Genomic DNA, 27,607 nt, shown 5'->3' on the forward strand with positions numbered 1-27,607 from the left:
GCACCTGCAGAATAGTGAGTGCAGCTCTGGGGTATAATACAGGATGTAACTCATGATCAGTAATGTAATGTATGTACACAGTGACTGCACCAGCAGAATAGTGAGTGCAGCTCTGGGGTATAATACAGGATGTAACTCATGATCAGTAATGTAATGTATGTACACAGTGACTGCATCAGCAGAATAGTGAGCGCAGCTCAGGAGTATAATACAGGATGTAACTCAGGATCAGTACAGGATCAATAATGTAATATATGTACACAGTGACTGCACCAGTAGAATAGTAAGTGCAGCTCTGGAGTATAATACAAGATGTAACTGAGGATCAGTAATGTAATGTATGTACACAGTGACTGCACCAGCAGAATAGTGAGTGCAGCTCTGGAGTGTAATACAGGATGTAAATCAGGATCAGTAATGTAATATATGTACACAATGACTGCACCAGCAGAATAGTGAGTGCAGCTCTGGACTATAATACAGGATGTAACTCAGTATCAGTAATGTAATGTATGTACACAATGACTGCACCAGCAGAATAGTGAGTGCAGCTCTGGAGTATAATACAAGATGTAACTGAGAATCAGTAATGTAATGTATGTACACAGTGACTGCACCAGCAGAATAGTGAGTGCAGCTCTGGAGTATAATACAAGATGTAACTCAGGATCAGTAATGTAATGTATGTACACAGTGACTGCACCAGCAGAATAGTGAGTGCAGCTCTGGAGTATAATACAGGATGTAACTCAGGATCAGCAACGTAATGTATGTACACAGTGACTGCACCAGCAGAATAGTGAGTGCAGCTCTGGAGTATAATACAGGATGTAACTCAGGATCAGTAATGTAATGTATGTACACAGTGACTGCACCAGCAGAATAGTGAGTGCAGCTCTGGAGTATAATACAGGATGTAACTCAGGATCAGTAATGTAATGTATGTACACAGTGACTGCACCAGCAGAATAGTGAGTGCAGCTCTGGGGTATAATACAGGAGGTAACTCAGGATCAGTCATGTAATATATGTACACAGTGACTGCACCAGCAGAATAGTGAGTGCAGCTCTGGAGTATAATACAGGATGTAACTCAGGATCAGTAATGTAATGTATGTACTCAGTGACTGCACCAGCAGAATAGTGAGTGCAGCTCTGGAGCATAATACAGGATTTAACTCAGGATCAGTAATGTAATATATGTACACAGTGACTGCACCAGCAGAATAGTGAGTGCAGCTCTGGAGTATAATGCAGGATATAACTCAGGATCAGTGCAGGATCAGTAATGTACTGTATGTACACAGTGACTGCACCAGCAGAATAGTGAGTGCAGCTCTGGTGTATAATACAGGATGTAACTCAGGCTCAGTACAGGATCAGTAATGTAATGTATGTGCACAATGACGGCACCAGCAGAATAGTGAGTGCAGCTCTGGTGTATAATACAGGATATAACTCAGGATCAGTGCAGGATCAGTAATGTAATATATGTACACAGTGACTGCACCAGCAGAATAGTGAGTGCAGCTCTGGTGTATAATACAGGATGTAACTCAGGATCAGTACAGGATCAGTAATGTAATGTATGTACACAGTGACAGCACCAGCAGAATAGTGAGTGCAGCTCTGGGGTAAAATACAGGATGGAACTCAGGATCAGTAGAGGATCAGTAATGTAATGTATGTACACAGTGACTGCACCAGCAGAATAGTGAGTGCAGCTCTGGAGTATAATACAGGATGCAACTCAGGATCAGTAATGTAATGTATGTACACAGTGACTGCACCAGCAGAATAGTGAGTGCAGCTCTGGAGTATAATACAGGATGTAACTCAGGATCAGTACTGTAATGTATGTACACAGTGACTGCACCAGCAGAATAGTGAGTGCAGCTCTGGAGTATAATACAAGATGTAACTCAGGATCAGTACAGGATCAGTAATGTAATGTATGTACACAGTGACTGCACCAGCAGAATAGTGAGTGCAGCTCTGGAGTATAATACAGGATGTAACTCAGGATCAGTAATGTAATGTATGTACACAGTGACTGCACCAGCAGAATAGTGAGTTCAGCTCTGGAGTATAATACAGGATGTAACTCAGGATCAGTACAGGATCAGTAATGTAATGTATGTACACAGTGACTGCACTAGCAGAATAGTGAGTGCAGCTCTGGAGTATAATACATGATGTAACTCAGATCAGTACAGGATCAGTAATGTAATGTATGTACACAGTGACTGCACCAGCAGAATAGTGAGTGCAGCTCTGGAGTATAATACAGGATGTAACTCAGGATCAGTAATGTAATGTATGTACACAGTGACTGCACCAGCAGAATAGTGAGTGCAGCTCTGGAGTATAATACAGGATGTAAATCAGGATCAGTACAGGATCAGTAATGTAATATACAGTGCCTACAAGTAGTATTCAACCCCCTGCAGATTTAGCTGGTTTGATAAGATGCAAATAAGTTAGAGCCTTCAAACTGCAAACGAGAGTAGGTTTTATGAACAGAAGCATAAATCTTACAAACCAAAAAGTTATGTTGCTCAGTTGAATTTTATTAAATTTTAAACATAAAAGTGTGGGTCAATTATTATTCAACCCCTTTGTTTAATATTTTGTGGAATAACCCTTGTTTGCAATTACAGCTAATAATCGTCTTTTATAAGACCTGATCAGGCCGGCACAGGTCTGTGGAGTTATCTTGGCCCACTCCTCCATGCAGATCTTCTCCAAGTTATCTAGGTTCTTTGGGTGTCTCATGTGGACTTTATTCTTGAGCTCCTTCCACAAGTTTTCAATAGGGTTAAGGTCAGGAGACTGACTAGGCCACTCCAACACCTTGACTTTTTCCCTCTTGAACCAGGCCTTGGTTTTCGTGGCTGTGTGCTTTGGGTCGTTGTCTTGTTGGAAGATGAAATTACAACCCATCTTAAGATCCTTGATGGAGGAACGGAGGTTCTTGGCCAAAATCTCCAGGTAGGCCATGCTATCCATCTTCCCATGGATGCGGACCAGATGGCCAGGCCCCTTGGCTGAGAAACAGCCCCACAGCATGATGCTGCCACCACCATGCTTGACTGTAGGGATGGTATTCTTGGAGTCATATGCAGTGCCATCTGTTATGATCTGCTACAGGGACTAAGGAAAGACAGGAGATCTGTCCCTACAATAGAACTAAACTAGATCCCTACGATGTAACGGGGAACCTGATCCTGCGATCAGACCCGCTAAAGTCCTCGGCTAGTCTGTACGAAGACCTATAGATGTGAGGGAGGGATCCCTACAAGAACTAGGGACTGGGATAAGTTGGACACCTCCTAGCAGAAATTGTAGCAGTCAAAGACAAACACACAACAAAAAGCATAGAGGTCAGAAGACCTAGCAAAACTAACAGAGAACGGCAACAGAGCACCAAGCTAGCTCAAGAGTAGTAAATACAATGAAGTCCAGCAAGGCCAGGAGGGCGGAGCCGGATTAAATAGGCAAAAATGGTTATGTGACCAGCAAACTAAAAAAAAACTAACAGGAGAGTTCTAACAGTACCCCCTCTTCTAAGAGGATCCTCCGGATCCCCTAGGCCCAGGCTTACCAGGAAACCTCCTGTGAAAAGCTCTGACAAGTCTGGAAGCAGAAACATCATCCGCCCTCATCCATGAGTTATCCTCAGGTCCGAAACCCTTCCAAGCGACGAGATACTGCAAACTCCTTCTATACCATCTAGAATTTAGGATGCGGGAAATTTCATATTCCCCGTCCTCCACCACCGGAGGAACAGTGGCAGAGGCGTCACCATCCGACACATCAGCTTTTTTCAACAGAGAAACATGAAACACCGGGTTAATCTTCCAGGACGTAGGAACCTCCAACCTAACAGCAGATTGGTTAACTATCTGAAGCACCTTAAAGGGCCCTACGAACTTGGGACCCAATTTTTTAGAAGGAATCCTCAATCGCAGATTCTTAGAAGACAACCAAACCATGTCACCAACAGCAAACAAAACCTCTTGCCGTTTCCTATCAAAGTACCTCTTAGATTTTTTGTTAGCCTCCTGAAGATTACCACACACATCCGTCCAAACTCTCTCCAAATCACCGGAAAAACTCTCCTCCTCAGGCACAGCCGAAACCAATTTGGAGAATGACCCAAAAGACGGATGTCTCCCAGAACAACAAAAAAAAGGCGAACACCCAGCAGAAGAGGATGTATGGTTGTTAAGAGCAAATTCAGCAAGTGGCAGAAACTCAGACCACCCCTCTTGATTGTCTGCCCCAAAACAACGCAAGAACTGCTCAACATCCTGGTTCTTCCTTTCTGTCTGGCCATTAGACTCAGGATGATATCCGGATGAAAACGACAAATGAACTCCCAACCTGTCACAAAAGGCACGCCAAAAACGAGCCACGAACTGAGGTCCCCTATCAGAAACAATGTCAGTAGGAACACCATGTAGTCTGACAATTTCCTTGACAAAGGCTTTAGCGAGTGTCTTAGCGCAAGGCAGTTTGATGAAGGGAACCAAGTGACACATCTTGCTAAAACGGTCCACGACCACCCAGATGACCGTGAAACCTTCAGAGGGGGGAAGGTCAGTAATAAAGTCCATAGCCAGATGTGTCCAAGGTGCACTAGGAACCTCCAGAGGGCAAAGCAACCCCGCAGCAGGAGCATGCGAAGACTTGGATCTAGCACACACAGTACATTGGCGCACCCACTTAATGACTTCCTTCTGCCATCCAGGCCACCAAAAACTGCGACCCACAAGTCTCTTGGTCTCAGAAATTCCTGGATGACCTGCCAACCGAGACTCATGACACTCAACAAACAAATCTCTCCTAAAGGTCCTAGGCACAAACAACCTCCCATGGGGAGTGTTAGATGGGGCATTCTCCTGAGCTTTAAGAATCTCATCCTCCAAAACGGAGTCCAAAGCAGCAATCACAACACCTTCTTGTAAAATGCTCTCCTCCTCCTCCTCAGCACCGACCATGGGAGAAAAGCTGTGAGACAAAGCATCCGCTTTAACATTCTTGGTACCCGGGATGTAAGTAACGGAAAAATTAAACCGCGAGAAAAAAAGTGCCCACCTAGCCTGACGGGCATTCAAGCGCTTGGCAGCATCAAGATAGATCAGATATTTATGATCAGTGAAAACCTGAATGGGAAATTTAGCACCTTCCAAGAGGTGACGCCAGTGTTCAAATGCGAGTTTAATCGCCAGCAATTCCCGATTACCAATATCGTAATTAAGTTCAGTCTCAGAAAAATTTTTTGAAAAAAAGGCACAGGGATGTACTCCATCCTTGTTTTCCTGAGACAACACCGCACCGACCCCCACCGAAGAAGCATCAACCTCAACCAAAAACGGCTTAGTCACATCAGGCTGCATAAGGATGGGAGCAGAGGTGAACCTCTCCTTTAGAAACACAAAAGCTTCAATGGCCTCAGAAGACCACTGAACAGCATTAGCACCTTTCCTGGTGAGATCGGTCAGCGGTTTGACAATAATAGAAAAATTTTTTATGAATTTTCTGTAATAATTGGCGAAACCCAAAAACCTCTGTATCGATTTCAAACCAATAGGCCTAGGCCATTCCTGCACAGCTTGAACTTTAACCGGGTCCATCTCAAAACCTTCACTGGAGATAATGTAGCCCAAAAAACTAATTCTCTGTACAGCGAACTCACATTTCTCCAGCTTAGCAAAAAGCGAATTGTCCATTAATAACTGTAATACCTCACGTACGCTCCGCCAATGAGACTCCAGATCAGGCGAATAAATCAGAATGTCATCCAAATACACAACCACATTTTTGCCGATTAAAGGTCTAAGGATGTCATTAATAAGATTCTGAAAAAATGCTGGAGCATTGGTAAGACCAAAAGGCATAACCAGATTCTCAAAATGACCCACAGGAGTGTTAAAAGCAGTCTTCCATTCATCACCCTCCTTCATGCGCAACAAATTGTCTGCCCCCCGGAGATCAATTTTAGAGAACCACTTGGCCCCCACTAACTGGTTAAATAAATCAGGAATCAATGGCAGTGGGTAAGGATTGCGTACAGTAATTTTATTAATCTCACGAAAGTCCAGACAAGGACATAAACCGCCATCTTTTTTTTTTTACAAAAAAAAATCCAACAGCCACAGGAGACTTGGAAGGCCTAATGTGACCGGCGGCCAAGCTTGTCTGTATGTATTCCTCCAAAGCCTTTCTCTCAGGAATAGTAAGATTAAATAAACGACTTTTAGGAAGAGTCGCTCCAGGGACAAATTCAATGGTACAATCATAGTCTCTATGGGGAGGCAAAATTTGTGACTCCTCCTCAGAAAAAACTCTCCAAAAATCCTGAATAGGTACAGGTAATTCCCCTTTTTCCACCGCAGCAATACGTCCGTTACAACACTTGTCATAACACTTAGGGCTCCAGGACTTAATTTCATTGGTAGACCAATCCAGTACAGGATTGTGCAATTTTAACCAGGGTAACGTCAATATTTCTGGAGAAGGCAAATTATCCAATACCACCAAATCCAAATTCTCTTGATGAATGCCATTAATAGTGAGGGGAAATTCACAGACCTTATGAGTAACACTCTTCAAGGGAGAGCCATCAACAGAAACCACAGCAATAGGGGATGACAAAGTTTTAGGTTCTAATCTAAGTTTTTACAAGAATCCCCCATCAATCACATTCAGAGTAGAACCACAATCCACAAAAACCCGAAATTCAATTAATTCATCCTGAGCAGCAGTAGTAGCAGATAGGAATACTCCCTTAGAATTTAAACAGGCAATACAGGCATGACTGAACATTTTTTTTTTCTTTCTTCATACGAAGCACACAGTTCTTAATAAAATGACCAGAATTTCCCCAATAGAAGCACAAGCCTTCAGAAAGCCTGCGGCCTTTTTCCTGAGAGCGGGGTGCCATCGCCCCAATCTCCATCGGCTCTCCATTGTCAGCACAGACCCTCTCAGGACTCGGAGCTGACATAGCAGAGGATTTGCTCTCATTAACCCTTGCACGCAGTCTCCTGTCCACCCGTATAGCTAATTGCATTGCCTCCTGCAAGTTTCCAGGTGTGGGATAAGCAATCAGTAAATCCTTAACCCTTTCACCTAGCCCTGCAAGAAACAAGCTTTTCAAAGCTGAATCGTTCCACCCCACCTGGGCAGACCACTGACGGAAGTGAGAACAATATTTTTCCACATTACCTGATCCCTGCCTCAAACGTCTCAATTCAGACTCAGCAGATGAGACACGATCAGGATCATCGTACAACAAACCCAAAGCAGAAAAAAAACTATCCACTGATCTAAAGCACGGATCACTAGGTTGGAGAGAGAAGGCCCATCCCTGAGGATCTTTGCGCAAAAGTGACATTATGAACCCTATGCGCTGTGATTCATCACCAGAGGATCCGGGTCTCAAACGAAAATACAATAAACAAGCATTTTTAAAAGAAAAAAAATCTTGTTGTTCGCCAAAAAATAAATCAGGCAGACGTACCTTTGGTTCCATAAAATGTGCTCCAGAACAGCTACTCACGTGTTGTTGGAGCTCGGCCACCTCCAGAGAGAGTCCCTGCAAGCGTTGAGCCAAATCTTGAACCGAGACCATGACTAAAACTGGAGGTCTTTCCTTAGAGAAAATTTTTTTTTTTTTTTCTTTTATGGCTGGACTTACTGTTATGATCTGCTACAGGGACTAAGGAAAGACAGGAGATCTGCCCCTACAATAGAACTAAACTAGATCCCTACGATGTAACGGGGAACCTGATCCTGCGATCAGACCCGCTAAAGTCCTCGGCTAGTCTGTACGAAGACCTATAGATGTGAGGGAGGGATCCCTACAAGAACTAGGGACTGGGATAAAGTTGGACACCTCCTAGCAGAAATTGTAGCAGTCAAAGACAAACACACAACAAAAAGCATAGAGGTCAGAAGACCTAGCAAAACTAACAGAGAACGGCAACAGAGCACCAAGCTAGCTCAAGAGTAGTAAATACAATGAAGTCCAGCAAGGCCAGGAGGGCGGAGCTGGATTAAACAGGGAAAAATGGTCATGTGACCAGCAAACTAAAAAAAACCTAACAGGAGAGTTCTAACACCATCCAGTCTCCAAACGTCACGTGTGTGGTTGGCACCAAAGATCTCGATCTTGGTCTCATCAGACCATAGAACCTTGAACCAGTCTGTCTCAGAGTCCTCCAAGTGATCATGAGCAAACTGTAGACGAGCCTTGACATGACGCTTTGATAGTAAAGGTACCTTACGGGCTCGTCTGGAACGGAGACCATTGCGGTGGAGTACGTTACTTATGGTATTGACTGAAACCAATGTCCCCACTGCCATGAGATCTTCCCGGAGCTCCTTCCTTGTTGTCCTTGGGTTAGCCTTGACTCTTCGGACAAGCCTGGCCTCGGCACGGGAGGACACTTTCAAAGGCTGTCCAGGCCGTGGAAGGCTAACAGTAGTTCCATAAGCCTTCCACTTACGGATGATGCTCCCAACAGTGGAGACAGGTAGGCCCAACTCCTTGGAAAGGGTTTTGTACCCCTTGCCAGCCTTGTGACCCTCCACGATCTTGTCTCTGATGGCCTTGGAATGCTCCTTTGTCTTTCCCATGTTGACCATGTCTGAGTGCTGTTCACAAGTTTGTGGAGGGTCTTAAATAGTCAGAAAAGGCTGGCAAAAGAGATCTTTAATCCACACATGTGAAGCTCATTATTCTTGGTGCCTGAACTACTTCTTAATACTTTAGGGGGACCAAACAGAATTCTTGTGGTTTGAGGGGCTGAATAATAAATGACACTCTGAATTAACTTTTAACGTTTTAAAAAAAAGAAAAAAAATTTGCTGCAGTGCATTTCCCACTTCCAGGCTGATCTACAGTACAAATGTCACAATGCCAAGTTAATTAAGCATGTGTCAACCAGCTAAATCGGCAGGGGGTTGAATACTACTTGTAGGCACTGTATGTACACAGTGACTGCACCAGCAGAATAGTGAGTGCAGCTCTGGAGTATAATACAGGATGTAACTCAGAATCATAGTTACATAGTTACATAGTTTATAAGGCCGAAAAAAGACAAGCGTCCATCCAGTTCAGCCTATTTCTTGTGCACTGCAGCTATTCCGCAGCGTTGATCCAGGGGAAGGCAAAAAAAAACCATGCGGTATAGACCAATTTACATCATTGTGGAAAAATTCACTTCCCAACTCCAATCTGGCAGTCAGATTAAATCCCTGGATTAATTAACTATCACTAAGCATAAGATGTAATTTTATTGTTCTCAAGAAAGGCGTCCAGGCCTCTCTTGAACTCTTTAAGTGAGTTGGACATCACCACTTCCTCTCCCAGAGAGTTCCAGAGTCTCACGGCTCTGACCGTAAAGAATCCCCTTCTATGCTGGTGCAGGAACCTCCTTTCCTCCAGACGCATAGTGTGCCCCCTCGTCTTTGTCACCATCCTTGGTATAAACAGGTCATGGGAGAGATCTCTGTACTGCCCCCTGATGTATTTATACATGTTTATGAGGTCTCCCCTAAGCCTTCTCTTTTCCAACGTAAATAGGTCTAATTTTGACAACCTCTCTGGGTATTCTAGTCCCTCCATTCCCTTTATTACCTTAGTCGCCCTCCTTTGTACCCTCTTTAGCTCCAATATGTCTTTCCTGAGCACCGGAGCCCAGAACTGTGCACAATATTCTAAGTGCGGCCTTACCAGCGCTTTATACAGAGGAAGAACAATGTTCTCATCATATGCCCCTATTCCTCTTCTGATGCATGCCATGACTCTATTTGCCTTTGCAGCTGCTGCCTGACACTGGGCACTCCAATTTAATTTGCTATTAACCAAGACGCCCAGGTCCTTCTCCATGTCAGATTTCCCCAACGGTTTCCCATTTAATATGTATGGGTGACTGCTGTTTTTCTTTCCCATGTACATGACCTTACATTTATCGGCATTGAACCCCATTTGCCATTTTTTGGCCCAACTCCCCAATTTATCTAAATCCTCCTGTAGCTGTGCCCTATACTCATCTGTATTAACTACTTTACAAAGTTTAGTATCATCTGCAAATATTGCTATTTTACTATGCAACCCTTCCACTAGATCATTAATTAATATATTAAATAATAAAGGGTCCAAGACAGACCCTTGAGGCACCCCGCTAGTAACCCTGACACCCCCTGAGCTTACTCCATTGATAACCACCCTCTGCTTTCTATCACTCAGCCAGCTATTTACCCACTTGCACACATTATCCCCCAGACCAAGCATTCTCATTTTATAGACCAACCTTTTGTGTGGCACGGTATCAAACGCTTTGGAGAAGTCAAGGTCTACAACATCCACTGACTCTCCCCGGTCCAGCTGTGAGCTCACCTCCTCATAGAAGGCCATCAGGTTTGTTTGGCAGGAGCGATCCCTCATGAATCCATGTTGATATGGAGTTAGACAGTTATTATCATTAAGATATTCTACAATAGCATCTCTAAGAAATCCTTCAAACAATTTACCCACAACAGACGTTAAGCTTACTAGTCTATAGTTCCCAGGGTCACTTTTAAACCCCTTTTTGAATATCGGTACCACATTTGCTTGGCGCCAGTCTAGTGGGACAGTCCCTGTCCATAAAGAGTGCTTGAATATAAGATACAGCGGTCTGTCTATCACATTACTTAATTCTTTTAGTACCCGGGGGTGTATGCCATCTGGGCCTGGTGACTTGTCTATTTTGATATTATTTAGGCGTTTCTGAACTTCCTCCTGGGTTAGGTGGGTGATATTTAGCGGAGGGTTTACTTTATCACTCTGCATTTCCTCCGATCAGTAATGTAATGTATGTACACAGTGACTGCACCAGCAGAATAGTGAGTGCAGCTCTGGAGTATAATACAGGATGTAACTCAGGATCAGTAATGTAATGTATGTACACAGTGACTGCACCAGCAGAATAGTGAGTGCAGCTCTGGAGTATAATACAGGATGTAACTCAGGATCAGTAATGTAATGTATGTACAGTGACTGCACCAGCAGAATAGTGAGTGCAGCTCTGGAGTATAATACAGGATGTAACTCAGGATCAGTAATGTAATGTATGTACACAGTGACTGCACCAGCAGAATAGTGAGTTCAGCTCTGGAGTATAATACAGTATGTAACTCAGGATCAGTACAGGATCAGTAATGTAATGTATGTACACAGTGACTGCACTAGCAGAATAGTGAGTGCAGCTCTGGAGTATAATACACGATGTAACTCAGATCAGTACAGGATCAGTAATGTAATGTATGTACACAGTGACTGCACCAGCAGAATAGTGAGTGCAGCTCTGGAGTATAATACAGGATGTAACTCAGGATCAGTAATGTAATGTATGTACACATTGACTGCACCAGCAGAATAGTGAGTGCAGCTCTGGAGTATAATACAGGATGTAAATCAGGATCAGTACAGGATCAGTAATGTAATATATGTACACAGTGACTGCACCAGCAGAATAGTGAGTGCAGCTCTGGAGTATAATAAAGGATGTAACTCAGGATCAGTAATGTAATGTATGTACACAGTGACTGCACCAGCAGAATAGTGAGTGCAGCTCTGGAGTATAATACAGGATGTCACTCAGGATCAGTACAGGATCTGTAATGTAATGTATGTGCACAGTGACTGCACCAGCAGAATAGTGAGTGCAGCTCTGGAGTATAATACAGGATGTCACTCAGGATCAGTACAGGATCTGTAATGTAATGTATGTGCACAGTGACTGCACCAGCAGCATACTGGGTGCAGCTCTGATCAGCTGCTAGTCAGTGTGGTGATTACGGGTGTGGTGGCTGCAGATCCTGCTGTGAGCTCCTGATCTCCTGAGAAACCAACACCTCTCCACCTGGGGACCTGCTCTCTCTCTTTCCCAGGGAGGGAGCGGGTTTCTGGGATGAGTGAGGGAGCCAAGCCCCAGGCTTCTGCTTCCCGAACCAGGCCGGCGGGGGGCAGAAGAAACCAGCAACCGGCCTGCACATCAGAGGATTCGAGGGTGAGACGCTCCACCAGGAGTCGCAGCAATGTGGCTCCTACACCCCCCGGGACTGTGGAGACCCCTAGAAGCCGCAAGGCTTCCAGCATGGAGGTGAAGCCTGACAGCGGCGTGCATGATGGCGCTCCTTCCGGAGGAAAGCTGAGTGCTCACGGTGGTGAGGCTGACCTCCCTGAGGGGGGTTGGGCGCTGCAGGGACCCCGGGAGTCTGTGTCCACCTATGCCTCCCGGGTCATGATCCACCTCCGTGAGTATGAAGATGCCAGTAAGCTGGTCAGGAGACTTCGGGAGGAGCTGCGCTGCACAAGCGCAAAAGCTGCAGGGGCCTCCAAACCAAGGAAGGCCAAGCTCCAAGCGGAGATAAAAAGACTGTCCAGTGAAATTTATCTCCTGGAACTTAGGAAAGCCACCATCTTAGAGCAGAGTGGTCCTTTCAAAGAAAAGCTTATAAATGAAGACCGCTACAGAGAAATGGCTGATACCAGAGAGCAAAGGCAGATGGGGCTGCAGCCTGAGAGCCAGGTGGATGATGAGAGTGATGATGACCAGCAGGAAGCCCCACCTGGCAGCCTGCAAAGTCACCCGCAGGCCACGTGCAGCGAGCTCCCTGCAGGACAGGCGACAGTGACATCCGGTCGCAGTTCAACCGGCTCTGGGGATGACAGTGACAGCAGCGGCCAGGGAGGGGCACTAATAGCAGAAATAAAGCTCCTGGAGTCCCCAGTGTGTCTCCAAAACTTCCATCTTGGTGACGATCTACCAGAAGAGGCACCTGAGGGCCACAAAAAGGCAAAGAAGACCAAGCCAAAGCTGCAGGAAGCGATAAGCTATGTCTATGCCCCCCTCCCTGTACCCCCTGAGTCGCGGGCAAGCTCAGCTCGCTGTATAAGCCCCGTTGCCCAGCCCAGACCGGGTTCTGCTGTGGATCCGGTGCAAAGGCGCGGGGAGATTACAGAGCGCGGTAGTGAGGCGCAGAGCTCAATCTCTGCTTGTAGTAGTGGGAACGTAGCAGGAGGTGCATCATCCGGCGGGCGTTCGGTCAGGCCACGATGCTGTGGTGCGCTTCTCAGTGGGAGGGGGGAGCAGCCCGGTGTCGGGGGCGGCTTCGATAGCCTCGGCGCCTCTGAATGCTGTTGCCGCTGATCACTTAGTTGAGAAGCGGCGGCAGTGTGAGGGGGCTGTCGGGGCTGAGCGTTCCGGTCCTCCCACGAAAGTGCTATTTTGTGTTGGCGTCGCTGGTCCGGAAGATCCTGATGCTAAAGATCAGCGGCGCCTAACAGCAGCTAAAGATCAGCGGCACATTATACCAAATGCCAAACAGCGGAAATTACCGACCGATGATGTGGAGGGCACACACAAGACCAGGGGTGAGGTCGCCTCCAGTTCCATGGAAGTGACTGAGCCCCTTGTGCCTGATGCGGAGGTCAAAATGTCATCCGCCATTGTTACTGGTCCAGCAGGAATGAATGTGGTGGTGGGGGTGAATGAGGCTAATTCATTGTCTATTGGTGTGGTTGCTGGTTTGGTGGAGGGTGAGATGGAGGTGGGTAATGGTGATACTGTTGGGGCTGATGTGGTCACTGGTCCGGTTGCCCCCCCGGGGGTGGCAACACCTGTCCAGAGTTATGCCAGTGTCACCTCCGGGGCAAATAGGGCATCCTCCTCGTCTCCGGGCTTTGGGGACGACATGTTGCAACGGCGCCTTCTGGAGGCTCTAAAGAAGGGGGAGAGATCACTAATGGTAGAGGGTCGAGAGGTTGATCTATCCTTCTGGATAGAGAGGCATGGCCTCGGGGCCTTCCGAGAGCAAAAAGGGGGGGATACAGTGTGGTCCCTCCCAACAGCCGGGCCAGGCAGTGTGCATAGGAATGTGGTCCGTCTTCGGTGGAGGGGCAGTGATGCATGTCCTCCAAGGTCTAAAGTTGTGGAGCTCCTGCTGAGGATGGGCTTCAAGGCGATTGACATCTACGCCTTGATACATCCCTATTCCACGCCTGAGTTTGATGTCAGCTTCGTTCGGCCGGAGGGGCTTGAGCTCTTCTGGGCGAATTGAATTGGCAAAAAATGAGCCCGGCTGGCGAGACTTTGCCGTTCAGGCAGTGTCTCGCCAAAACCAGATCAAGAAAGTGACCGTGATGACTTGTAACAAGTCGCTTTCTTGCTATGACATCATGACGTGGCTTGGTCGGTATGGAGAGGTGGTGGAGATGCCAAAGAAAATCTGCGACGAGTTTGGTATCTGGTCAGGGGCCTGGACGTTTATGGTAAAACTTAAGCGTTCAGGTGGTACGGTTGCCCACATTCCATAATCTGCCTTCCTGGGTAGGGATGGTATCCTGGATTTTCTACCAGGGGCAACCGAAGCTCTGTCACAGGTGCGACGACCCCACACACTTCAGTGCAAACTGCACCGTGCAGAAATGCGCGTTGTGTGGGGGTGTCGGCCATCTTGCCGCCTCTTGTGTGGAGATTAGGTGCCACCTGTGTGGTGAGTTAGGTCACCCATTCAGCCGTTGTCCTCGCTCCTTTGCTAATGCAGTCGAGACCCCGGTGGGAGTAAGCCGTGAGGCCGATTCTGCTGGGGAGGGGACTAGCAGGGGTGGGGGAGCTGAGGGGCCAGGGAAGAAAAGCAATAAAAAGACGCCTGCCCAGCTGAGGCGTCTAGACAAGCGCAGACAGGAGAGGGAGCGAGGTGAGCCCCAGACTACCGGGGCAGCCCCTGTCCTGGATGCCAGTGTTGCTGCTGAGGCCCCGAGGGATGATGAGTTGGATGAGGAGATCAGGAGGATCCACAGGGAGGAAACTGCCTGTGCCTCAGAATCCTCCCATTATGAAAGTATGGATGAGGATAATAAGCGGTGGCTAGAGAACAAGCGTAAGCTCGGCACCAAAAAGAAGAGAAAGAAGGGAGATAAAACATCTTCTCCCGCTCTGACCAAGGAAGGTAAAACCGACTCCCCTCTGGTTGGTCTTTCTAACCGGTTCCAAGCCCTTGATAACATCTCTTCCTCTGAGGAGGAGGCTGAGGGTGAGGTTCCGGCTTCAGCGGAGCTTACAGGGGGCGCCGAGTCTCCTTCTCCTGGGGATGCAAGGTCCTTGGGGGGAGGGACTGGCCCAGAGTCCGGAGACGAGGACGAGAAAAGAAGGAAAAATGCTGGAATGGACACCTCTGTGTCATTAAAGAGGGGGAAGGATTCCTCCTCTGAGGCAGAGGATAAGGGGAGTGGGAAGAGGAAAGCCATCTAACTTAATCACCAATGATGGCGGTACCCACTCCGTTGACGCTGGCGTCCATTAATGTCGCCAGCATTAAGTCAAATATGGCTAGATTTGCGGCCTTTGATTTTCTCAGCCGGGTTGAAGCTGACATTTTCTTTTTGCAAGAGACCAGGCTGCCAAATATGGCAGAGGTGTTTATAGCTAAGAGGGAGTGGAGACTCGGGCCCTCCTATTGGTCCTTTTTACCGCACCGGTAGAATACCGACGGGTTATTGAGTTAGAAATGGGGAGGTGCCTGATATTAGATGTCCTCATGAAGGGACAAGAGCTCCGGCTCATTAACATCTATGGTCCCCAATCTAAGTGGGACCGGAAGTGTCTCTTTACGAGGATCAAGCCCTACCTTTTTACGAGTCGGCAGGTCGTCTTTGGAGGGGACTTCAACACTGTCACGAGGCCCCGGGATAGAGGAGGTTCCAGAGACAAGCTGACTTATGATAGCGTCGCCCTTAATAGTATAGCTAGTGAGGCTGGCCTGGTGGATGTCCACATCCGGCACACCGCAGGCCACGAGGGGTTCACCTATCATAGAGGTAACTGTAGGTCCAGGATAGACAGGTTTTATTTAAAGGAGGAAGCCGTCTCTTCAGCAGAATCTGTTGCTGAGGTGGAGTTCTCCGATCACTGTTTGATTTTGTTTTCCCTGAATGTTACAGAGACCTCCCGGATGGGAAGAGGCTTTTGGAGGCTCAATTCGTCTCTCTTGGAAGAAGCGGAGATAAGACAGTCCTTTGAGGATTTTCTTCAGAGCCAGGTACCCTTACTGGATCTTTGTAGTAGTAAGTCAGAGTGGTGGGAGATGTTTAAGAAACAGGGTGGCGAGATTCTTCCGCCAGCTCTCGAGCCTCAGGAGCCTGGAGAGGTATCGCCTGTATCAGGGCCTGAGGAGGAAACTCGAGCATCTTGTCTCAACTGGAGGTAGCCGCGAGGAGATCTCCAGAGTGAAATCTTTGCTAATGAGGTGTCAGTATGAAAGTGAGTGCTGCTCTGGAGTATAATACAGGATGTAAGTCAGTATCAGTACAGGATCAGTAATGTAATGTATGTACACAGTGACTGCACCAGCAGAATAGTGAGTGCAGCTCTGGAGTATAATATAGGATGTAACTCAGGATCAGTACAGGATCAGTAATGTAATGTATGTACACAGTGACTGCACCAGCAGAATAGTGAGTGCAGCTCTGGAGTATAATACAGGATGTCACTCAGGATCAGTAATGTAATGTATGTACACAGTGACTGCACCAGCAGAATATTGAGCGCAGCTCTGGAGTATAATACAGGATGTCACTCAGGATCAATACAGGATCAGTAATGTAATGTATGTACACAGTGACTGCACCAGCAGAATAGTGAGTGCAGCTCTGGAGTATAATACAGGATGTAACTCAGGATCAGTAATGTAATGTATGTACACAGTGACTGCACAAGCAGAATAGTGAGTGCAGCTCTGGAGTATAATACAGGATGTAACTCAGGATCAGTAATGTAATGTATGTACACAGTGACTGCACCAGCAGAATAGTGAGTGCTGCTCTGGAGTATAATACAGGATGTAAGTCAGTATCAGTACAGGATCAGTAATGTAATGTATGTACACAGTAACTGCACCAGCAGAATAGTGAGTGCAGCTCTGGAGTATAATACAGGATGTCACTCAGGATCAGTACAGGATCAGTAATGTAATGTATGTACACAGTGACTGCACCAGCAGAATAGTGAGCGCAGCTCTGGAGTATAATACAGGATGTCACTCAGGATCAGTACAGGATCAGTAATGTAATGTATGTACACAGTGACTGCACCAACAGAATAGTGAGTGCAGCTCTGGAGTATAATACAGGATGTAACTCAGGATCAGTAATGTAATGTATGTACACAGTGACTCCACCAGCAGAATAGTGAGCGCAGCTCTGGAGTATAATACATGATGTCACTCAGGATCAGTACAGGATCAGTAATGTAATGTATGTACACAGTGACTGCACCAACAGAATAGTGAGTGCAGCTCTGGAGTATAATACAGGATGTAACTAAGGATCAGTAATGTAATGTATGTACACAGTGACTGCACCAGCAGAATAGTGAGTGCAGCTCTGGAGCATAATAGAGGATGTAACTCAGGATCAGTAATGTAATGTATGTACACAGTGACTGCACCAGCAGAATAGTGAGTGCAGCTCTGGAGTATAATACATGATGTCACTCAGGATCAGTACAGGATCAGTAATGTAATGTATGTACACAGTGACTCCAACAGCAGAATAGTGAGTGCAGCTCTGGAGTATAATACAGGATGTTACTCAGGATCAGTAATGTAATGTATGTACACAGTGACTGCACTGGCAGAATAGTGAGTGCAGCTCTGGAGCATAATACAGGATATAACTCAGGATCAGTAATGTAATGTATGTACACAGTGACTGCACCGGCAGAATAGTGAGTGCAGCTCTGGAGCATAATAGAGGATGTAACTCAGGATCAGTAATGTAATGTATGCACACAGTGACTGCACCATCAGAATAGTGAGTGCAGCTCTGGAGCATAATAGAGGATGTAACTCAGGATCAGTACAGGATCAGTAATGTAATGTATGTACACAGTGACTGCACCAGCAGAATAGTGAGTGCAGCTCTGGAGTATAATACAGGATGTAACTCAGGATCAGTAATGTAATGTATGTACACAGTGACTGCACCAGCAGAATAGTGAGTGCAGCTCTGGAGTATAATACAGGATGTAACTCAGGATCAGTACAGGATCAGGAATGTAATGTATGTACACAGTGACTGCACCAGCAGAATAGTGAGTGCAGCTCTGGAGTATAATGCAGGATGTAACACTGGATCAGTAATGTAATGTATGTGCACAGTGACTGCACCAGCAGTACAGTGAGTGCAGCTCTGGAGTATAATACAGGATGGAACTCAGGATCAGTAATGTAATGTATGTACACAGTGACTGCACCAGCAGAATAGTGAGTGCAGCTCTGGAGTATAATACAGAGTGTAACTCAGGATCAATAATGTAATGTATGTAAACAGTGACTACACCAGCAGAATAGTGAGTGCAGCTCTGGAGTCTAATACAGGATGTAAGTCAGGATCAGTAATGTAATGTATGTACACAGTGACTGCACCAGCAGAATAGTGAGTACAGCTCTGGAGCATAATATAGGATGTAACTCAGGATCAGTACAGGATCAGTAATGTAATGTATGTACACAGTGACTACACCAGCAGAATAGTGAGTACAGCTCTGGAGTATAATATAGGATGAAACTCAGGATCAGTACAGGATCAGTAATGTAATGTATGTACACAGTGACTGCATCAGCAGAATAGTGAGTGCAGCTCTGGAGTATAATACAGGATGTAACTCAGGATCAGTACAGGATCAGTAATGTAATGTATGTACGCAGTGACTGCACCAGCAGAATAGTGAGTGCAGCTCTGGAGTATAATACAGGATGTAACTCAGGATAGGTACAGGATCAGTAATGTAATGTATGTGCACAGTGACTCCACCAGCAGAATAGTGAGTGCAGCTCTGGGGTATAATACAGGATGTAACTCAGGATCCGTACAGGATAAGTAATGTAATGTATGTACACAGTGACTGCACCAGCAGAATAGTGAGGGCAGCTCTGGAGTATAATACAGGATGTAACTCAGGATCAGTACAGGATCAGTAATGTAATGTATGTACACAGTGACTGCACCGGCAGAATAGTGAGTGCAGCTCTGGAGTATAATACAGAATGTAACTCAGGATCAGTACAGGATCAGTAATGTAATGTATGTACACCTTGACTACACCAGCAGAATAGTGAGTGCAGCTCTGGAGTATAATACAGGATGTAACTCAGGATCAGTACAGGATAAGTAATGTAATGTATGTACACAGTGACTGCACCGGCAGAATAGTGAGTGCAGCTCTGGAGTATAATACAGAATGTACCTCAGGATCAGTACAGGATCAGAAATGTAATGTATGTACACAGTGACTACACCAGCAGAATATTGAGGGCAGCTCTGGAGTATAATACAGAATGGAACTCAGGATCAGTACAGGATCAGTAATGTAATGTATGTACACAGTGACTACACCAGCAGAATAGTGAGTGCAGCTCTGGAGTATAATGCAGGATGTAACACTGGATCAGTAATGTAATGTATGTGCACAGTGACTGCACCAGCAGTACAGTGAGTGCAGCTCTGGAGTATAATACAGGATGTAACTCAGGATCAGTACAGGATCAGTAATGTAATTTATGTCCACAGTGACTGCACCAGCAGAATAGTGAGTGCAGCTCTGGAGTATAATACAGGATGTAACTCAGGATCAGTACAGGATCAGTAATGTAATGTATGTACACAGTGACTGCACCAGCAGAATAGTGAGTGCAGCTCTGGAGTATAATACAGAATGTAACTCAGGATCAGTAATGTAATGTATGTACACAGTGACTACACCAGCAGAACAGTGAGTGCAGCTCTGGAGTCTAATATAGGATGTAACTCAGGATCAGTAATGTAATGTATGTACAAAGTGACTCCACCAGCAGAATAGTGTGTGCAGCTCTGGGGTATAATACAGGATGTAACTCAGGATCAGTACAGGATCAGTAATGTAATGTATGTACACAGTGACTGCACCAGCAGAATAGTGAGTACAGCTCTGGAGTATAATACAGGATGTAACTCAGGATCAGTACAGGATCAGTAATGTAATGTATGTACACAGTGACTACACCAGCAGAATAGTGAGTACAGCTCTGGAGTATAATATAGGATGTAACTCAGGATCAGTACAGGATCAGTAATGTAATGTATGTACACAGTGACTCTACCAGCAGAATAGTGAGTGCAGCTCTGGAGTCTAATACAGGATGTAACTCAGGATCACTACAGGATCAGTAATGTAATGTATGTACACAGTGACTGCACCAGCAGAATAGTGAGTACAGCTCTGGAGTATAATATAGGATGTAACTCAGGATCAGTACAGGATCAGTAATGTAATGTATGTACACAGTGACTACACCAGCAGAATAGTGAGTACAGCTCTGGAGTATAATATAGGATGTAACTCAGGATCAGTACAGGATCAGTAATGTAATGTATGTACACAGTGACTCTACCAGCAGAATAGTGCGTGCAGCTCTGGAGTCTAATACAGGATGTAACTCAGGATCACTACAGGATCAGTAATGTAATGTATGTACGCAGTGACTGCACCGGCAGAATAGTGAGTGCAGCTCTGGAGTATAATACAGGATGTAACTCAGGATCAATACAGGATCAGTAATGTAATGTATGTACACAGTGACTACACCAGCAGAATAGTGAGTGCAGCTCTGGAGAATAATACAGGATGTAACTCAGGATCTGTACAGGATAAGTAATGTAATGTATGTACACAGTGACTGCACCAGCAGAATAGTGAGGGCAGCTCTGGAGTATAATACAGGATGTAACTCAGGATCAGTAATGTAATGTATGTACACAGTGACTGCACCAGCAGAATAGTGAGTGCAGCTCTGGAGTCTAATACAGGATGTAACTCAGGATCACTACAGGATCAGTAATGTAATGTATGTACGCAGTGACTGCACCGGCAGAATAGTGAGTGCAGCTCTGGAGTATAATACAGGATGTAACTCAGGATCAATACAGGATCAGTAATGTAATGTATGTACACAGTGACTACACCAGCAGAATAGTGAGTGCAGCTCTGGAGGATAATACAGGATGTAACTCAGGATCAGTACAGGATCAGTAATGTAATGTATGTGCACAGTGACTCCACGAGCAGAATAGTGAGTGCAGCTCTGGAGAATAATACAGGATGTAACTCAGGATCTGTACAGGATAAGTAATGTAATGTATGTACACAGTGACTGCACCAGCAGAATAGTGAGTGCAGCTCTGGAGTATAATACAGGATGTAACTCAGGATCAGTACAGGATCAGTAATGTAATGTATGTACACAGTGACTGCACCAGCAGAATAGTGAGTGCAGCTCTGGAGTATAATACAGGATGTAACTCAGGATCAGTACAGAATCAGTAATGTAATGTATGCACACAGTGACTACACCAGCAGAATAGTGAGTGCAGCTCTGGAGTATAATACAGGATGTAACTCAGGATCAGTACAGAATCAGTAATGTAATGTATGTACACAGTGACTGCACCAGCAGAATAGTGAGTGCAGCTCTGGAGTATAATACAGGATGTAACTCAGGATCAGTACAGGATCAGTAATGTAATGTATGTACACAGTGACTGCACCAGCAGAATAGTGAGTGCAGCTCTGGAGTATAATACAGGATGTAACTCAGGATCAGTACAGAATCAGTAATGTAATGTATGTACACAGTGACTACACCAGCAGAATAGTGAGTGCAGCTCTGGAGTATAATACAGGATGTAACTCAGGATCAGTACAGAATCAGTAATGTAATGTATGTACACAGTGACTGCACCAGCAGAATAGTGAGTGCAGCTCTGGAGTATAATACAGGATGTAACTCAGGATCAGTACAGGATCAGTAATGTAATGTATGTACATAGTGACTGCACCAGCAGAATAGTGAGTGCAGATCTGGATTATAATACAAGATGTAACTCAGGATTAGTAATGTAATGTATGTACACAGTGACTACACCAGCAGAATAGTGAGTGCAGCTCTGGAGGATAATACAGGATGTAACTCAGGATCAGTACAGGATCAGTAATGTAATGTATGTACACAGTGACTCCACCAGCAGAATAGTGAGTGCAGCTCTGGAGTATAATACAGGATGTAACTCAGGATCAGTACAGGATCAGTAATGTAATGTATGTACACAGTGACTACACCAGCAGAATAGTGAGTGCAGCTCTGGAGGATAAAACAGGATGTAACTCAGGATCAGTACAGGATCAGTAATGTAATGTATGTACACAGTGACTCCACCAGCAGAATAGTGAGTGCAGCTCTGGAGTATAATACAGGATGTAACTCAGGATCAGTACAGGATCAGTAATGTAATGTATGTACACAGTGACTACACCAGCAGAATAGTGAGTGCAGCTCTGGAGGATAATACAGGATGTAACTCAGGATCAGTACAGGATCAGTAATGTAATGTATGTACACAGTGACTCCACCAGCAGAATAGTGAGTGCAGCTCTGGAGTATAATACAGGATGTAACTCAGGATCAGTACAGGATCAGTAATGTAATGTATGTACACAGTGACTACACCAGCAGAATAGTGAGTGCAGCTCTGGAGGATAAAACAGGATGTAACTCAGGATCAGTACAGGATCAGTAATGTAATGTATGTACACAGTGACTGCACCGGCAGAATAGTGAGTGCAGCTCTGGAGTATAATACAGGATGTAACTCAGGATCAGTAATGTAATGTATGTACACAGTGACTACACCAGCAGAATAGTGAGTGCAGCTCTGGAGTATAATACAGGATGTAACTCAGGATCAGTAATGTAATGTATGTACACAGTGACTGCACCGGCAGAATAGTGAGTGCAGCTCTGGAGTATAATACAGGATGTAACTCAGGATCAGTACAGGATCAGTAATATAATGTATGTACACAGTGACTGCACCAGCAGAATAGTGAGTGCAGCTCTGGAGTATAATACAGGATGTAACTCAGGGTCAGTACAGGATCAGTAATGTAATATATGTACACAGTGACTGCACCAGCAGAAAAGTGAGTGCAGCTCTGGAGTATAATACAGGATGTAACTCAGGATCAGTAATGTAATGTATGTACACAGTGACTGCAGCAGCAGAATAGTGAGTGCAGATCTGGAGTATAATACAAGATGTAACTGAGGATCAGTAATGTAATGTATGTACACAGTGACTGCACCAGCAGAATAGTGAGTGCAGCTCTGGAGGATAATACAGAATAAGTAAAGTAATATAAGCAATGAAATATGTACATAAGGTCATTGAGTATATTATATACTAATGCAGCATGTATAACTCTGATCGCTCATTTACTTACTTGTAAGCTGGTTTTCCTGTGCGGTACATGATATATAATGGTGTACGTCTCTTTATCCAGCAGCAGGGCCTGCCATCCGTACAGGTTAGATAGAGTGTCCGGGACATAGTTCACATTGCTCGTCTGATTACTGCTGTTCTGGAGAGTGATGTTGTAGCAGACACTGGGGGCTCGTTCCCTAAAACCGATCAACAGAAAGAGACATTAACCTATAAGTAATGAAAGCATTGATCAAGGTGCTTTAGGGGTTAAATGGATAAGATTAGAGTACGTGAGGGAAGCTGCCATCACCGCTGCCTCCTGGATTCTCTATGCCACTTGTGGTGGATGAGTATAAGCACTGATGGTTCATGATAATCCTCATTACAATGGAGTGGTGTAGGTACCATGGGTCTTTGTGCTATAAAGTAAGCCCTATAGGCTAATATCGTCCTGTAATAGGGCACTAAGTGCTATCCCTGTTCCTCATGGGCGGAGTCAACTTGTTTTGGATCCCATTCTCCAATAATAAAGAAGGATCCAACAGAGGATTGAAAAAGTCTTGGCGAAGAAACAATGATGCCTCCAATCCCAAGATGTTGGGTCCAAGGAACATCATAAGACTTTTCTAGATGTTTTTTTGCTTTGGGGGCCCCTTCTTTTCTATGGATATCCGTGGCTGTGTTTGCATTTCACCCCTATAACTTTTACCGTATTTCACCAGATTCCGTTCCGTGAGTTCTATGTTCGTTTCGGTTCCTCAGCATTTTAAAAAAAAAATAGCTGCCACCATTGTGATTATGGGATATAGACTGCGTGGACATTTCTTACCTGTCTTTGAAGTGTAGGATTAATGGGATTTTGTCTGGGGATTTAGAATTTACACAGCAATTTGTAGGGCGGGAACGGATTTCATGTTATTTGCTTTAATTGCTATTCTGTTTCGTGTTATTTGCGTGATTTTTAGCCGCCGTTCTCCGGCTTATATGTTTCTTTTATACGTGTAGACTTGTACGCTTGGGTTATACAAGGCCTGATGTTTTGTTTTATTACGCAGTAATGGTGGAAATAAGCGGCAGAGAATAATACCCATTTACTGGGAGGTAAGGTGACTTTTACAAGCAGCCTTTTTGCGAGGTGACGTCGAGAAGTTAGTCTGGAAGTTTTGACCTCCTGTCGCACCACTGTTCCTGTTTCATTGGACTTTTTAATACAGGAACTTTGAAGTATTAGCAGAGTCATAAAAATCAGCCTCCATGTTTTTATGTGACTTACAGGGCAATGGACATGCGGTGGAATGTGATGTTTGATGAACACACGCGGCCGGTCACGCCATCACCACTAATATAATCCACCGCCCAGCAGGAGGAGTCTGGGAGTATACCAGTGTTGGCCAGCAGGTGGCTCCCTTCCGACCCCGAGACTGAGCCGTCAATGTCTTTGATGAGGGCACAGTGAGGATATGAAAAAAAGACCTTTCTGGGCGATTTTAGAAACTTCAGCTTTTGTGTCTTTACTGTGAAGCCACCTAGGGAAAAAAAAAATAGAAAATAAATGAGATCTAGTTAAATCTATGAAATGCATAAAAAGAAAAAATTAAAGTACGTGAACCCCTCATTCTTAGTTACCTTGACCCATAATGCAGCCTGAGCAGGTTTTGATGGCGTTGCATTCCTCACGGTCAAAGTTCCTAAATGTTGTGTTAGTGATCACCACCTGGAATCTCTTAGGGGTAGCTATACCAGACGTCATACATTTTCCCTCCTTTGAATGAAAAAGATGTGTAGAAATGATATCAAATGTACATGGACTTCTAAGACTAACACTGGACTGCATCCTCTGCAGTGACACTGTCATAATAGCTATCAGAAGTCGCCACAAGGGGGAGCTCACAGCTTCAGCTGAGTTTTACACTACTTGTATAAATTCATATGCATTTAGCTCCCCCTAGTGGTGGCTCTCTGGAACCAAAATCCCATCATCTATATAACTGATGTAGTAACAGGTAGCTGTGATAGAACTGAATTGGTCATTGAACTGTTTCTTATGTGAAGAATGATGACTCAGTAGTTATATGGCCAATGTGCAAATGTGGGAATAATAGACACTTGTTTAGGAAATTAAACTTTATATACATATATGGATTATTTTAAACTGCATTAATGCCATATAGACTATACTTATAGAATGAATGTACTTGGAGCACAAATTGGCCAATTCCTGTGAGAACATCAGACATACCCTACCCTGTTGCTAAAAGTCTACAAATTTAAAGGAAAGGTAAGATCCACTAATTAAAAACAACCTTGCACTCAATCCTAGCCAGTATAAATGCAGAGGCAGGGAATGCAGCAGCCATTCTGTGGTGAATCTGAGTAGGGAGATAACATCAGCCATAGAGATAGGCAAAAAAAAATGAAGAAACTGTACAAACAGTGTGTTTGTAGATGAAGATTAGTGCATAAGGTAAAGAGAATAGTGTCTCACAGCTTAGCCATAGAGATAGGTAAAAATACTGAATAAACTGTACAGACAGTGTGTGTGGATCAAGATTAGTGTGTAAGGTAAAGAGAATAGTGTCTGTCATTTGCAGTTTCAGGGCAACAGAAAGCTTGAAGGTAAATTTAAATTCGATGCATATCGACTTAGAATTTGGCAAATTCGATTTAGAAAATATCTTTCCTTTCTTCACCCATCTGATAATCCAGAACATCTGATAATCCAGCACCTATCAGATCCTAAGGAATCTCACTGTATAAAGTAACTAATGAAATGAACATAACATTTTGCTTCTGTTGTTTCAGGCGTATTTTGACTAATTGGCTAATTTAATTTGCAGCAATTATTGGTAGGGGGCTCACACATTATTATTATTTTTTTAATTCCAGATATTTATCTTAAAATAAGTCGTGTTACCTCAGCGGAAGAAATCAGGAACGTGAATGTCACTGCTACCTAATTGATGCAAAGTAGAAATCCTTATTAATGGGCGCATTACATAAATTAAGATGCAAATTATGTCACGGGGGATGTTATTATGAGATAACAAAGATAATAACAATTATAATTGAACCCCTGGCAAAACTCGCAGCAAAATGTCTCATTTCCCTAAGGTCTGGGACGTGCTCCGAGAGCGAGCTGCTAAATTTGAGAGGAATATTAACTGCTAGATCCACAGCGACCGTCTATTCTGGGTTTTCCTCTTGCAAAGATACCACCGCTCGCTGAACAATGGCAAAACCAGCCCTGGGCCTCTTCCTGAAAAATTCATGCATACGGGACCTCGCTGAAGTGAGTGACCTAGAAAAGGTAACGAGCGGCAGGAAAACTAAAAATACACCCGGGTTACGGCACCACATTATAAGCGCATTACATGTATAAATCATGAGAGCACACAGCAACCGGCCACAACTGCAGGTCAGGAGTACAATAGGGTCAGATGCCCCAACGGGCCTCGATGAACCCCATCATGCATGCACACAGGGCATAAGACCCATATAAGACCCATAACTGCACAGATTGCTACAAGTTGTATGAGTGTATGATGACATTATCAAACCCAGACCCACCACTGACCACCAGGGAAATTAAAGGGATTGTCTAGTTTTATATTAATAGTGAAAAGATATAAAAGTTCCAAAAAATTCCAACATCACACGTGACTTGAAAGTATCAAAATACCAGGGAAAAAAATGATATTTTTGAGAAGCAAACCACAGGACACCAGGGAAAGAATGACCAACAGCAGCAACTAGGGAAATGAAAATGGCAGACAGGGGCCATCAAATCTGTATTCCAGAGACAAGAAGAAACAAATGGCTGGAAACCAGAGATTGGGGACCAAACCACAGGACACCAGGGCAAGCAACACAAAACTACCATATTATGCACCGAGTATTTGGATGTCAACTCACTCATAACCAGGGATAGGAGCAGCAAACCAGAGATTGGAGAACTAAACCACAGGACACCAGGGTAAGAAACACAAAAACGACTGTATTGTACACTGAGTATTTGGATACAAAATTTTTTTACCAGGATATATTATGATTACCCAGTAAAACATGAAGTACCAAAAATAATTTAAAAATAAGTATTTTATTTAGACATGTAAAAATCCAAAATAGAACCATAAAAAGAGAAAGGTACCAAACATGAGGAGGCAGGAGAAACAACACTGAAATCTTTGGGAAAACTTGAGTAGTCTTATGATAATTAGATTATGCTGTGGATGAAGCACTCATCACAAATAGAAA

The 27,607-nt window shown here is 44.6% G+C and overlaps 1 protein-coding gene across 3 annotated transcripts in view; it reads right to left on the reverse strand.

The window, feature by feature from the left end:
* PKHD1 (PKHD1 ciliary IPT domain containing fibrocystin/polyductin) overlaps positions 1-27,607 on the reverse strand; it is a 1,008,258-nt gene that overhangs the window by 491,975 nt on the left and 488,676 nt on the right. For all 3 annotated transcript variants that reach the window (XM_073674041.1, XM_073674039.1, XM_073674040.1), the window contains 3 exons: positions 24,980-25,115; positions 24,627-24,879; positions 23,373-23,550 (listed from right to left, as the gene is read on the reverse strand). In XM_073674041.1, the coding sequence (XP_073530142.1) occupies positions 23,373-23,550; positions 24,627-24,879; positions 24,980-25,115 (567 nt within the window). The remainder of the gene's footprint in view (positions 1-23,372; positions 23,551-24,626; positions 24,880-24,979; positions 25,116-27,607) is intronic.

This window comes from Phyllobates terribilis, unplaced genomic scaffold (genome assembly GCF_046119375.1).
Source record: "Phyllobates terribilis strain yellow unplaced genomic scaffold, ASM4611937v1 Scaffold_3__8_contigs__length_932513732, whole genome shotgun sequence".
In the NCBI taxonomy this organism is placed as follows: Eukaryota; Metazoa; Chordata; class Amphibia; order Anura; family Dendrobatidae; genus Phyllobates; species Phyllobates terribilis.